The following is an 11,650-nucleotide window of genomic DNA, read 5'->3' as shown; positions in this document are numbered from 1 at the left end:
ACCAATCTGTACTTTTAGGAAAAAGACAGGGTTTTGCTTGGCTATCCTAATGTTGTTCAGGCTTTGAGTGGAGGATAGAGCTAACACTGTGTATGTCCTTGGTTCCTAATGTTTTACTGGCTTTACAGAGAAATTCAATGAAAGAATAGTCAGTTTTGAAACAGCTCATGCAAATAAATATTTCTTATGACTGCAAATAAGACTGAGAGCAATCAGTCCCTTTCTTTTGGGTCTGTCTTGGAGTTTTATGCTTAATAAAAGTTTATTCTTTAGCATCTTGTTTGGCAAGATTTTATAGCCAAGCAAGCTGTGCAGTGGGTGCTGAAATGCGGTCTTGAATATTCTTTGAATGCTGCTTTTCTCATTTATCTTATACAGAATATTAAAATGGAATTTACAATTGAATACACATGGGATGGTGTGCCTGTGAGCCATGAGCCAGTAGCTGTCAGACTGAAGTCAGACAATGCAGGACTGCTAATGGAAGTTAGTGCGCCCTTCTTTAATGATCCGCCAGCACCACTTGGAGAACCAGGGAAACCCTTTAGTAGATTGTGGGACTATGAGGGTAAGTGCAACTGTTCCACTGCAAGTATGTCTGATTTGTGTAGACAGTAATGTTCCTCTGTAGTTAATACATCTAGTCTTCAGCTTCTATGACAGTTATTCTTTCAATCTGATTTCATTTGAAGTGATGAAAATACGACATCTACTGATTCAATTCAGGATCTTTGATGACAATGCCACTTTTGAAGGTCAGAACTAAAATGTAAAGTAAAAATTTACTTCCTGTTTTGTCCTGAGTGTGCTGGGAAAGAATTTAATTTTAATCACAACCTTACCTTTAAGTAACCATAAACTTTATATTGTATTTAACTAAACTCCATTAAAGTATGTTTTTCCTTGATGATGATTTGCTTTCACCATAAACATAGATAGCAGTAGGGGGAGCAATTGTCTTACAGTAGTGTAATGATACAAATGCCTGGGAATAGAAACAAACATACTACATTGATGCCAGTTGGTGAACATGAGGAGATGGAGTACAGTGAAGCAGAATTGATTTCAGGAATGAAACTGGCACTTCCTGATCTTGTCAATAGTATAGGCTTGCAAACTTGGCTTCTGGATTATTGATATAACTTATGGAAGAACAGAGGCTTGACATCTTTGGATATTAAAATAATTTTGTGCTATGTATCTATAAATGCCTTTGGAATGAATAAGCAGAAGTGAAATCTTAGAGGTCCTACTTTGGCTTTAAGAAGTAGCGGGCTAAATAGCTAAAACCATTGTCTGTTTTGATCACTTATTTTCTCAAAGGCTGTTTGAGAAATAGGAGGATGTGTAACCGAAAGTGAAACTCATAAAATATGATTCCAATGTGGATGGGGAGTTCTTATAGTAGTGCTGTTGTGTGTCTCTTTCATGTCAATACTTGTACTAATTTTTGACTGTTGCTTTGAATAATGAAAGAATTTCCTGCTTCTAGCAGTTCTCTACTTGAGTATTTAAAAATTTTTCAGGTCTTATTAGAATATTATTAGGACCTTTTTTGATACTTAATATACAGAATAAGCTCGTGGAAAATACAACCAAAAGATAAATCATACCTTTCTGTTGCTGAAACCAATAATTTCATGTTTGTTGCCCCCCAAACAAATATTTGGAAATGTTCCAGTATACCTTAATAGTGCTGACAGTGCACAAACTTAACCCTAACTAAAGCTTTCTAACAAAATGTCATTGCTGTTAGAATCACTATTGTAACTGTAGCTAATGTTCCTGAAAGGTGACTCAGTAATCACAGCTGACTTCCAGGTGCATCTGTAATTCCCAGTCCAAAGCCTGTCATCTACAGTAAAAAGCTGTTTAAATCCTAAATGCTTCCATACTGTTCCTGAGAATCATCTGTGTTTTTTTCCATCAACAGTTTTCTTGCAGCTTATTCCGAGTGTCTCCCTCTTTTCAGTTGCCTTACCTCTTGTGGCTTTGTAGATTCAGAACACCAGACTTCTTCAATTACCTGGGATGTTTGCTGTGAGTATGTTTGACTAGGATTACTCTGTCCTGGTCAGCTTCATTCACAGCAAGCAGACTAGGTGAAATGGATATGTGCTGGTGCTGACTCTACTGACAGCTATCAGAACTGCCAGTTTTCTGCTGTATCAAGATGAGTTTCTCCAGAGCTGCGGTAGGTAAATTAGAACCATATCTTGTACATCTCTTGGTAGTGCGTGGTAGTAGTCATTAAGTGAGGGCTCTCAAATACAAGATTATTTTAGAGTGCTTGGAACAGTTTGGAAGCTGTCAATGGCATGTACACTAGTCAAACTCTGGAATATTATAGGCAATGCACTTTATGAAAACGGTATAATACTTCTAGCGAGAAATGGAGATCTCAGGATGTTACAAAAGAGGTAAGCACTATAAAATACTGATGGCCTATCTCTCTTTTTAAGTTGTAGAAGCATTTTTCTTGAGTGACAGAACTGAGCAGTATTTGGAAGTTGAACTTTGTCCGTAAGTACAATACTATTTGAAAAAGTCTTAAATGTTAGTTTGAATTTCCAGTATCAATTCTAATGCTTGCAAGGTGTTTGTATGAGGAATGCTGCAAGCAAACACAGCTACAGAAATTGCCTCAGTGTAGGGAATGTGAATATATTTGTAGTAGAGCAGTAGGCATCAGTTTGGCTTCTTGGCATCAGTTTAAGAAAATTGTGGCTTTGATCTTTGACAGCCATGGACAACACTTGTTGCTGCTGCTTTCTGGCAGAAGAAAAGTATGGAAAGTAAGTGATAAAGTACATACTATACGGAAAAAGTAATTGCTTTTTAGATGCCTGTTGCCTGGTTGGAAAATGACATGAGCTTTTTCTTGCTCTTTTAACAGGAAAAACTTCCTTTAGAATTTGAAGTGACTAGAATGAGTAACAAATGGGAGGGTAAAGCTTGTCTTCCTTGGAATTATTTTCCACCATGCACTGACAAGTTTAATGCATTTGCAATTCATGGTTCGGGAGTAGAAAGAACATATGAAGCGCTTCATCCTGTACCTCAACATGAACTACAGGAAGGACAGAAACCAGACTTGTAAGCATAAAATCAGTTATTCTGTAGCATAGTTGCACTATTTTTGGAATACTTGCAGAAGGAATTTAATCTGGTTTTCTGATTGAGAGCTACTGTACTTTAATTATATTGCCCAGACTTGTTGGCACAGTACTTTGTGCAAAGAACTGTGGCAGATAGATGTAATTAGTGCCTGATTTTTATGCTGTCCCCTAGGTGCACAGCAAATGATGCCTTCAGCGCTTAAGGCATGTGCTTTATCACCTTCCTCCTCTAAATTATAGATAAGTGGTTCCACTTTTTTCTTGCCTATGGCACTTTCTGAAATGCCATTCACTGTTAATTTTGCCAGATGCATCTACAGTGAATCTCTTGCTTCTCCTCTACTGTTCTAAACAGCCTCAGATGGCTCCACCTTATAGAAAAATTTGAAGGTAAAGACTAAACTAAAATATGTAATGAAAGGATACCCAGTGTCTATAGAAAACTAGAGTATCTTTAGACTGTGCTTTGGGCTTTTTTATTTTCTTTGACTGTGAGGCTGAGATGAGTTGATACAAACTACTGCTTCTGGGTGTTTTGTGTAAATGAACTGTCACTAGAGGACCAATAGTTCTTACACAGACTTGCTATTCAACATACAATGAGAGCAAGGTGTGGTAAACTTAAGATAAACATAACCCTTTTCCTTTGTTCAGAAAATCCTTAGCTCCTGCAGTTCATTTAAACAAATTCTAAGTTACTGTTAATGAAGTATATTCTCTTTATCATTGTTCCTTAAGAAATGCATACTTTCATCTTTCTGCAGTAAACCAGAGAATGCCTGTAAAATTTTTCCAAGAAAGGATTCTTTCCCTTTCCAAAAAGATTTGACTTCTTCAAACCTTAATAGCAAGTACGTTGCTGTGAAGAAGTTGCTCCTTTCTACTGTTTTTAGTTTGTCTTCACTCTTCAGGATTAATACTTCCTAATAAGAGAAAATTTTACTTTACTTTTCTAAGCGAGTTAGTTTAGTGCCGGATGTTTTGTTCACAGTTTGGTAGTTGTTTAATGTAAATATCAATTACAAATCAACATCTGTCTTCCTTCTGTTGTTCCTATATGATAGCCTGAAGGAGATGTTCTTAGTAAGACCTGATTCAAAATGTTTAAGGAAATGGGACTGCTAGTCTGTGAACAGAAAGATGATTGGTTATCCTATCCTTCCTTTCTGTAAGGAGAGGCTCCATTTGTGATATGATTTTTTTGATTGGTCAAGACCTCTAAATGACATCCACTCTAATACAGCAAAGATAAGTCATAAAATAGAATACCTCTTTGCTTTTGCTCTAACTGCAGTTTGAGGCAACATAAAAGTTGGGAGAGGTAAAAAGATCAACACTTTATGCTGTGTGGTATGTATTTATAGCTGAGGATTTTCCCTTGAGTTAATCAATACAAGATTTGCAGAAGTACTGTAGTGTTCCTTGTTTATGAACTCAGGTTTTGGAAAGTGAATACATTGAATGTTGGATCTCTTCCTGTTCAGGAAGACAGGAAAACAAAGATTAAGCAAACCTACTGAGGAGATTTTTTTTTTTTTAAGACAGATGCTACAAGACACATAACTAGTTTTAATTTTCTTCTTTATTTATAGTCATCGCCTGGAATTTTTCAAACAATTGAACCTGAAAGGACTAATGGGAGAAGAGTGGAAACAGCCTGAATCAGACATATGGAAATCTCTCACTGATTAGCAAAATAGAATGAGGCGTATGCTTTTGATAGGATTAAGGTTCGATGAAGTTGTGTGGAAACAATGCCTTCATTTTAAGGAGTTTCAGTATGTATTTGTAAATATATAATTAGTAAGGCTTTCCTTGACCTCAAAATCATTATTTGCTCTTATAGTCAACTGCAAAATTACAGCTGTAGTGTTTTCATGAGAACTTTGAGCTTGACGAAGCAAAGGACTTTTATCAGTTTTCTATGGCTACTGCATTTCTGCTGTTTTTCACTGATGCTTGTGTCTTGGCTGTTCAGTGTGATTCTTGTTTGCCTAAATTATTTTTGTTGCAATTGGGACAACGTATGCATCCTTCAGGAACAGAAGAGAATATGGATCTCATACCTCTTTCTGGCCTGAGTCTCAGGTTGCAAAATGTTCTGGAGGTATGACACTGACAAACACCATCTTATACCTTTTTTCTTGCACAGTGCTGAAAGGGGAACTCAGTCTGTCTATTAGCTTATTAGCAGACTTTCCTTCAAAGTTGGTGTAGAGTTTTTAGTGATATTTAGGTACAGAGGCTAGATTTTACAAAATGTTTTATGCACCCCAGGCAAACTTTCTGTGAGAAGTAATGTTAAGTAAGATCTTCTGATATAATTGTTTGCCTAACACAATGTTTGTTCCAAGGTTTTTATTGGTTCAGATATAAGAAACTTGAAACTAACAGATTTTATTTGCTTGCCAGCAGACCCTGGAAACACTCAAATGAGTTGTGGGTGCCTACATTTCTACATATTGACATGAATATTTTAACAGTACTGGATACTGTTACTCTCACAGGATGGTAATATCTAATGACTAAACTCCTGCAAGATTTACAAATGAGATGTTCCCTTTCTGTCTTGACCTTATGCCTGGCAGAGTAGGTTGTTCTTTAGTCATAACTGCTGATTGGATCTTGTTTAATGTAACTTGGAAAATGGGAGCTTATCCACTAACCAGATTCCTCATGTGAGAAGTGAGTAACCTAAACCAGAACTTCTCTGTTCAACTAACATATGGTCACTGTTCTTTATTAGAGAGAGGGCTTCCTGCATCCTATTGAAGTGTCGTCATCATTAGAGCTGTTTTGTAAAGTGTGAACATTTTCTTTGGCTATATGAGAGATTGTTTTGGGATTCTGAGAGTATGATTGAGTTGCAATTGAGGGAGTATCTTCCAGAAAGATTACTCCTTGATACGGTATTAGGTCTCATCCATTTGTGTAGTACTTCCTAATGAACAACTCAATCATACAAGTTACTGTAAAGGGCCTCTGGAGTTCAAGTAGTCTGACATCCTGTTCAGAGCAGGTCCAGCATTGAAGCTAGATCAGTTTGTTCTAGGCTTTGTCAAGATGAATTATGAATATCTCCAATGAGATTCAAAGGCTCTGTGTAGCCTGTTTCAATGTGTAACCATGTTTGGAAAGTGTGGAAACTTTTCCTACTACTTGTAATTTCCTATGCTGCAACTTTTTCATTGCCTCTTGTCCTTTCTCTGTGCACCTTCCAAAAGTTTGACTTTCTTCTCTATAACTACCCACTATTAGATCTCCCTTGGGCTTCTTTAGGTGTACCTTTCTAGGTTTGCTTTTTGTGAGTTGCATTAAGTACCTTAGGGTTGTCAGATATTTAGAGACCACCTAAAGGAGTAATTTGGATTGTAAATTAGAGGTCACCATGTTCCCAAGCTACTCTTGTTCCTTTTGCTCATAAATGTTTTTAAAAATCTTTTGTGTAGTGTTACATATCAAAATGCATGTAAAATTTTGGACTAGAATGCATTTTATGTGTATAAGTGCTATTGAAAGGGTTGTCTGTTTTCTTGTGATCACCTATGCATGAGTAGCCATAATTTGAAAGTCATGCTTTTCTGTGCTATTTTTAAATCTAACTCTGCCTGTAAATTCTGCTTGAGAAGAACAAAGGTTATAATACCCTACTTTTTTAAAGAATATTTCAATGCAACTAATATCTATGAGATAGAATCCTAATTCAGAATTCATGTTTGGTTTTAAGTTTCCTTTTTGTTCTTTTAGTTTTACAGGATTACACTTTCTAGCCTGTTTTTTCCAGACACAAATTTTAGCACATTGCTGTGTACTTAATCATCCAGTTCTTTCTGCTCTCCTAATTAGACACTATAGATTCGTTGCTATAAAGTGCCATCTGTTGAAAATTATAAGTATTGTACATGCAATTGTTTGATTTCTTCTCTACCTTCAATCTGTGCACAGTTTTCTGGAGAGTGACATCATAGTCTGAGATAATGAATAATCCAATAAATGTTGATTTTTTTTTTAAAGCTATGACTTCTGACACCTCAAAGCTGTTTTTGAAACTTCAATTAAAAGCAAAGGATATATCACTCTACTTCTGGACTTCATTTTAAATACATTTAACTTTGTCAAAAAAAGTGAGTGCAAATGTTCAAAATCAGTTTGCTGCTTATGATAGTTTTTCTTGTGATGAATGATCTTTTATATGCAAGAATAACAAATCAGATTATTCATATGATTTCACCTCATTCATTCCTACTTCAAACTGACTTTATCATATTGGACTTGGAATGCAATTAGTGAATTATCAACTTTGAGGAAAGTGGCTTTCTTATTCTAAATGAGTAACTGAAAGGAAAGTAAGTGTGTCTGCAGCACAGAATATCATGTTGGATACTTCTGAAAATGGAAATAATCATATGGATTTTTTTTTTCAATGTACATGCTACTCCATACTTCCACCACTTTCAGGTGATTCACTTGTATTTGCTTTTAGAGTCTACTTGAACTGGAAACAGTGCCTATTATCAGAAGGTTTCTGCTTTTTTTTTTTTTTTTTTTTGAATGCGGACTGTGCTTTAGTTAGTGGAGTTGGAACCTGTGCACTGTGTTGTTTCTAGAAGCTAAACTTAAATTCATCCTTTACTAGGAACTTCCTGGAGGACTGAGTCTGAACATGAAATAGGTAGATGTAAGCATAATGTCAGGGCACATTGCAGTGAGTTCTCAGCATTTTTTGCATGTTTGCCAGTGTAACTTGTATCTCTCGGGCTCCGTATCTATCGGTGGGTAGGCAGGGATAGGTATCAATGCTCCTTAAAATGGCTAGCTAGTTCATTTTTACTTGGATCTGTTTTTTAATCAGGCCTTGTAGAAGGCACTGTGGAAGTCAGTTCAGCCCCAACTGTCTGAATTTCCCATTTTTAGTCAACAGGCAAGACCACCTAAGCAAACTCTGTTGTCCTAAATGAGTTCCACTTCAATTTCTGTTCATTAAATGCTAACCATGGTTTTAAAGGGATGGGATTCAACCCAGTTCCAGCTCTGAGAGGGGAATGCACGCATGCACACAGACAGAAGAGGCATTTAGTATTGCAGTGTGTCTGTGATGAGCTCATATCAAGAATCTAATATATATGAGTAAATTTGTAAATTGTCACTCTGGTTATGACCTGTATAGAATATCAGTTTGATAAATTGCAGAGCTGCATGATAAAAAAGCATAGATCACGTGACTGTGATCTATCCACAAATCCATTTCACTGTAAAATAGATTTAAACACTCCAACTCTGTGAGCACTTTTAAGCCATCATTATCTGAAAAAAATCATCCCGCCTTGTACCAGTTATCCTGAGGCATGCTGAGTATAAGACACTGGAATTTTAACTCTGAAAATGAGGAATACCCAGTGGGATGTGGGTATTTATTGTTGGTGTGTGCGCATATTTTTAGCTCTGCAGAAGCTCTAGATAACCTGCTTAAATGTGCTATCTTTACATGTGAAAAGTTTCATAATTTTCTGTTGCTTTACTGTACTTGGCCTCAATTCTTAAGGAACTGAGGCTACTGGGGTGATGTTGTCTTTCCCTCCCTCCTCCCCCCCGCCCCTGCTATATCACAGCTGCTTTTAAATCCATTAGCCAGTTTCAGCTGAACTAGACAGGAGCAGATGGTCTCAAGTATACTGTAAAATATACTGTATTCTTGCAAGTTGTGTGGATGTGGATAGAGATCCTCATGATAGCGCTACCCTGCCCCATGAGGAGAAGGAAAGATCTCAGCTCTTTGAAAAGCATCGGATGCATGCATAACTTCAAATCAGTCCATGCAGGCTCTTGCCCTTAGACTTTGGCTGGGAAATTAGGAAATGCAGGGGATGTGAGGGTTGTAAGATGTTGTGGCAGAGGTGAGCCTAGGTGTTATAGGAATATGTTGTATTGTTATCTTGATGTAAGAGCATTAGGAAAGGGAACGTGTGCATAAAATACAAATTTTTGTAGGTCATAAATCCGTATTTATTTCAGGTCATAAGTTTGTTCCATGCTTTTGTTGTTGCAGAGCATTGGCATGCGAGCTCCTCATTTGCTTTAAGACTATTGCTTCAATTCTGAAAACCTGAAATATCTAATACCAGTCCAATAGCACAGTGGCCCTCTTCTTAATCTGTTCAGAGCTTTTCTTTTACAGTAACATTTCTGTGTCTTTGAAATAGCAAATTCTCAGATTTTTTTTTTGAAGGTACTTCTAATGATTCAGCTTTTGAGAATTATCAGATCTCCTTTCATTGGATATTTTTCATTTTTAGGACCCATCTGTGTTGGGTTTTGTTTTTGTTCTGTATTCTAGATATATCTTTTCTTTTATGCTTTTATTTCTGTTAAACTAGTTTATCATTCAGGAACTTTGTACAAGTTGGATGGTTTTGGTGCGCAAATCAGTCACAGAATTACAACATGACTGTCAATGTGGCCATGCTCTGAAAGAGCAATTTCTGGGATGAAAAGTGTAGTTCAGTTTCATAGGCCTCTTTAGATGAAATCTAGTTCTCAGCTTCGCTGAGTGTTCTTACATAGACTGAAAAGGGAATGGCTTCTCTGTTTAGTCTTCCAGTCATTTTGTGTTACTGTAGCAGTTGCAAGTTTTAGGTTATACATACAGCAGTCAAAAAAGGGCTGAGGCTTTTTCTGTTTCAAAAGCTTTGATGGGTCTTTACTTATCTAATTAGGCTGTTTGAAACAGATACTATTTGTACAACCCATAGAACAGATTATCACAGACTTTGTAGTCTTTAGATCATTGAGTAGTAATCTGGTTATCTTTGTTTTTTATTTTAAGTGATAGTGATTTAGGCTCTATCAAGAAGCTTTTTTTCATAGCCCTACTTATTTGGCATGGATCAGGGATATGAAAATATGAAACCACCTCACCTTATTAGACATCTGACTATAAAAAGTTCTAAAGTCTCCCTTTGAAATCCTGACATTACACAGATAGCAAAAACTTACCAAATTTCATGTGTATACTCAATAGTAACTGCAGTGCATATTAGATCAGGAGTTTGCCTCAGCGTTTCAGGTATTCCCTATAGCTTCCTTACAGTAGCGTCCCAAAGGCCAGGGAAATCCTGTGGTTCAGAGAAACTTGCCCATCCTGAGCAATTTGGTTCTAAATGGGTAGGTCAGTGCCTGATGGCAGTTTTCAATGAAGACCTATTGAGTGACCCCAGGTGGGAAACTTCTGCCATGCCTGGGAAAAGGGAGTCTGTGTGGCAGGGAGTGGAAGGAGCCCATGAAGAGCCTTTTTGAGAAGGGAGGGGGAAACAACCTGTGAGAATGCTGAATGACTGAGGTGGGGTAGGGCCCATGCAGCTTTGACTGTAGTTATACTTCTTGGAAAGAAAAGTAGAATGATTAGGTAGAGGAGTACATCTGTGGTTTGCCAGGCTCTTACCTAAGGCAGCTTGTTTTTCTTTACTTGCATGATCTTCTTTTGATGCAGCACCTTTATGATTGGCTTGTGTATGTTACAAAGCATTATGTTGGCAGTCATAGTAAATTGTTAGCTTGTATTGGCTTAAAAACAGTGCTTAAGTCAAGTCTAATTTGTCTAGAATACCTCTAGGCCTGATTCTACTTACAGTGTTATATAATGCCTGTGACTTCAGTGGAGTTAAATTCTTTTGCACTGCTCAGAGTACAGGACTTGGTCTGCCTTTATTTCTAAGCTTAAGTATTAAGCTAGAGAACAAGTGTTTTTGATCTGTTGAATGATTTTCTTGGGTATATTGTTCCTTGTGCTCATTTATAGCTAGTATCACTAAACGAATAACACTGTATTGCATGCTTTGCCTTTATCACTGTGATTAAGGAAATTGTTCAAAATATCAAAGTGAATTACTGAATTGCTGCCTATAGCATATCAGTGTAGAGCACTACTCCATAACAATTCCTTTATTAAAACATTGACAAAGATGGTAAGTGTTATTTGTAACTGGCAAAAATAGCAGAAATCAGAGTTGTTTGGCTCCGTTAACTTAAGCATTGAGTGTAAAAGTAGTAAATTGATATCAATCTGGAAAAAAGACAGATTTGTCTGTCTGGATTTTCATTTTCACTGCAGGGTATGTTGCTGAGCCTGTCCATTGTATGAGGCCTGTCAGATCCTTTTCTATTATTACAATGCAGAGAAAGGTTACTGTAGTTCTTAAGTGTATTGTAATTTTCTATCACTAAGTTTCTTGCAGTTTAATTTTAGTCATCTTTAATACAAGTTTTTAATAGATACTAGAAATAACAAATTTCAGTTCCCTGCTCCTGACCGTCTTCTCAGCAGAAACTTATGCACAAGAGAAGAGATGTTTTCCACAAGCTTAATGTTAGGCTTAGCTGAAAGCATGAGGACATAGCATCAGATTACCCTTACCTCTAAAAATGTACTTCTGCTTCTGGTTTAATCTATTTTCTAATAAATTATATTATGTCATGAGAATGTTGAAAATGACATTAAATTACTTTAATGAAGTACTAAGCAGTTTTGCAGTTTC

General features: G+C 36.7%; 1 protein-coding gene across 1 annotated transcript; it reads left to right on the top strand.

Annotated features, from left to right (window-relative positions):
• The first annotated feature begins 378 nt into the window (after positions 1-378).
• Positions 379-7,133, top strand: C4H4orf33 (chromosome 4 C4orf33 homolog). Its single transcript, XM_062574791.1, has 5 exons — positions 379-568; positions 2,463-2,523; positions 2,744-2,795; positions 2,897-3,096; positions 4,712-7,133. The coding sequence occupies exons 1-5, from the start codon at positions 388-390 to the stop codon at positions 4,809-4,811; spliced, it is 594 nt and encodes a 197-aa protein (XP_062430775.1). The 5' UTR covers positions 379-387; the 3' UTR covers positions 4,812-7,133.
• The last annotated feature ends 4,517 nt before the right edge of the window (positions 7,134-11,650 follow it).

Source organism: Rhea pennata, chromosome 4 (assembly GCF_028389875.1).
Source record: "Rhea pennata isolate bPtePen1 chromosome 4, bPtePen1.pri, whole genome shotgun sequence".
NCBI lineage: Eukaryota > Metazoa > Chordata > Aves > Rheiformes > Rheidae > Rhea > Rhea pennata.
This window is presented reverse-complemented; position numbering and strand designations above follow the sequence as displayed.

Coding starts and splice junctions, on each gene's coding strand:
- C4H4orf33 (XM_062574791.1), top strand. CDS start 388: ATGGAATTTACAATTGAATACACATGGGATGGTGTGCCTGTGAGCCAT. Junction 2,524..2,743: donor TTGGAAGTTGAACTTTGTCC/GTAAGTACAATA, acceptor GATCTTTGACAG/CCATGGACAACACTTGTTGC. Junction 3,097..4,711: donor GAAGGACAGAAACCAGACTT/GTAAGCATAAAA, acceptor CTTTATTTATAG/TCATCGCCTGGAATTTTTCA.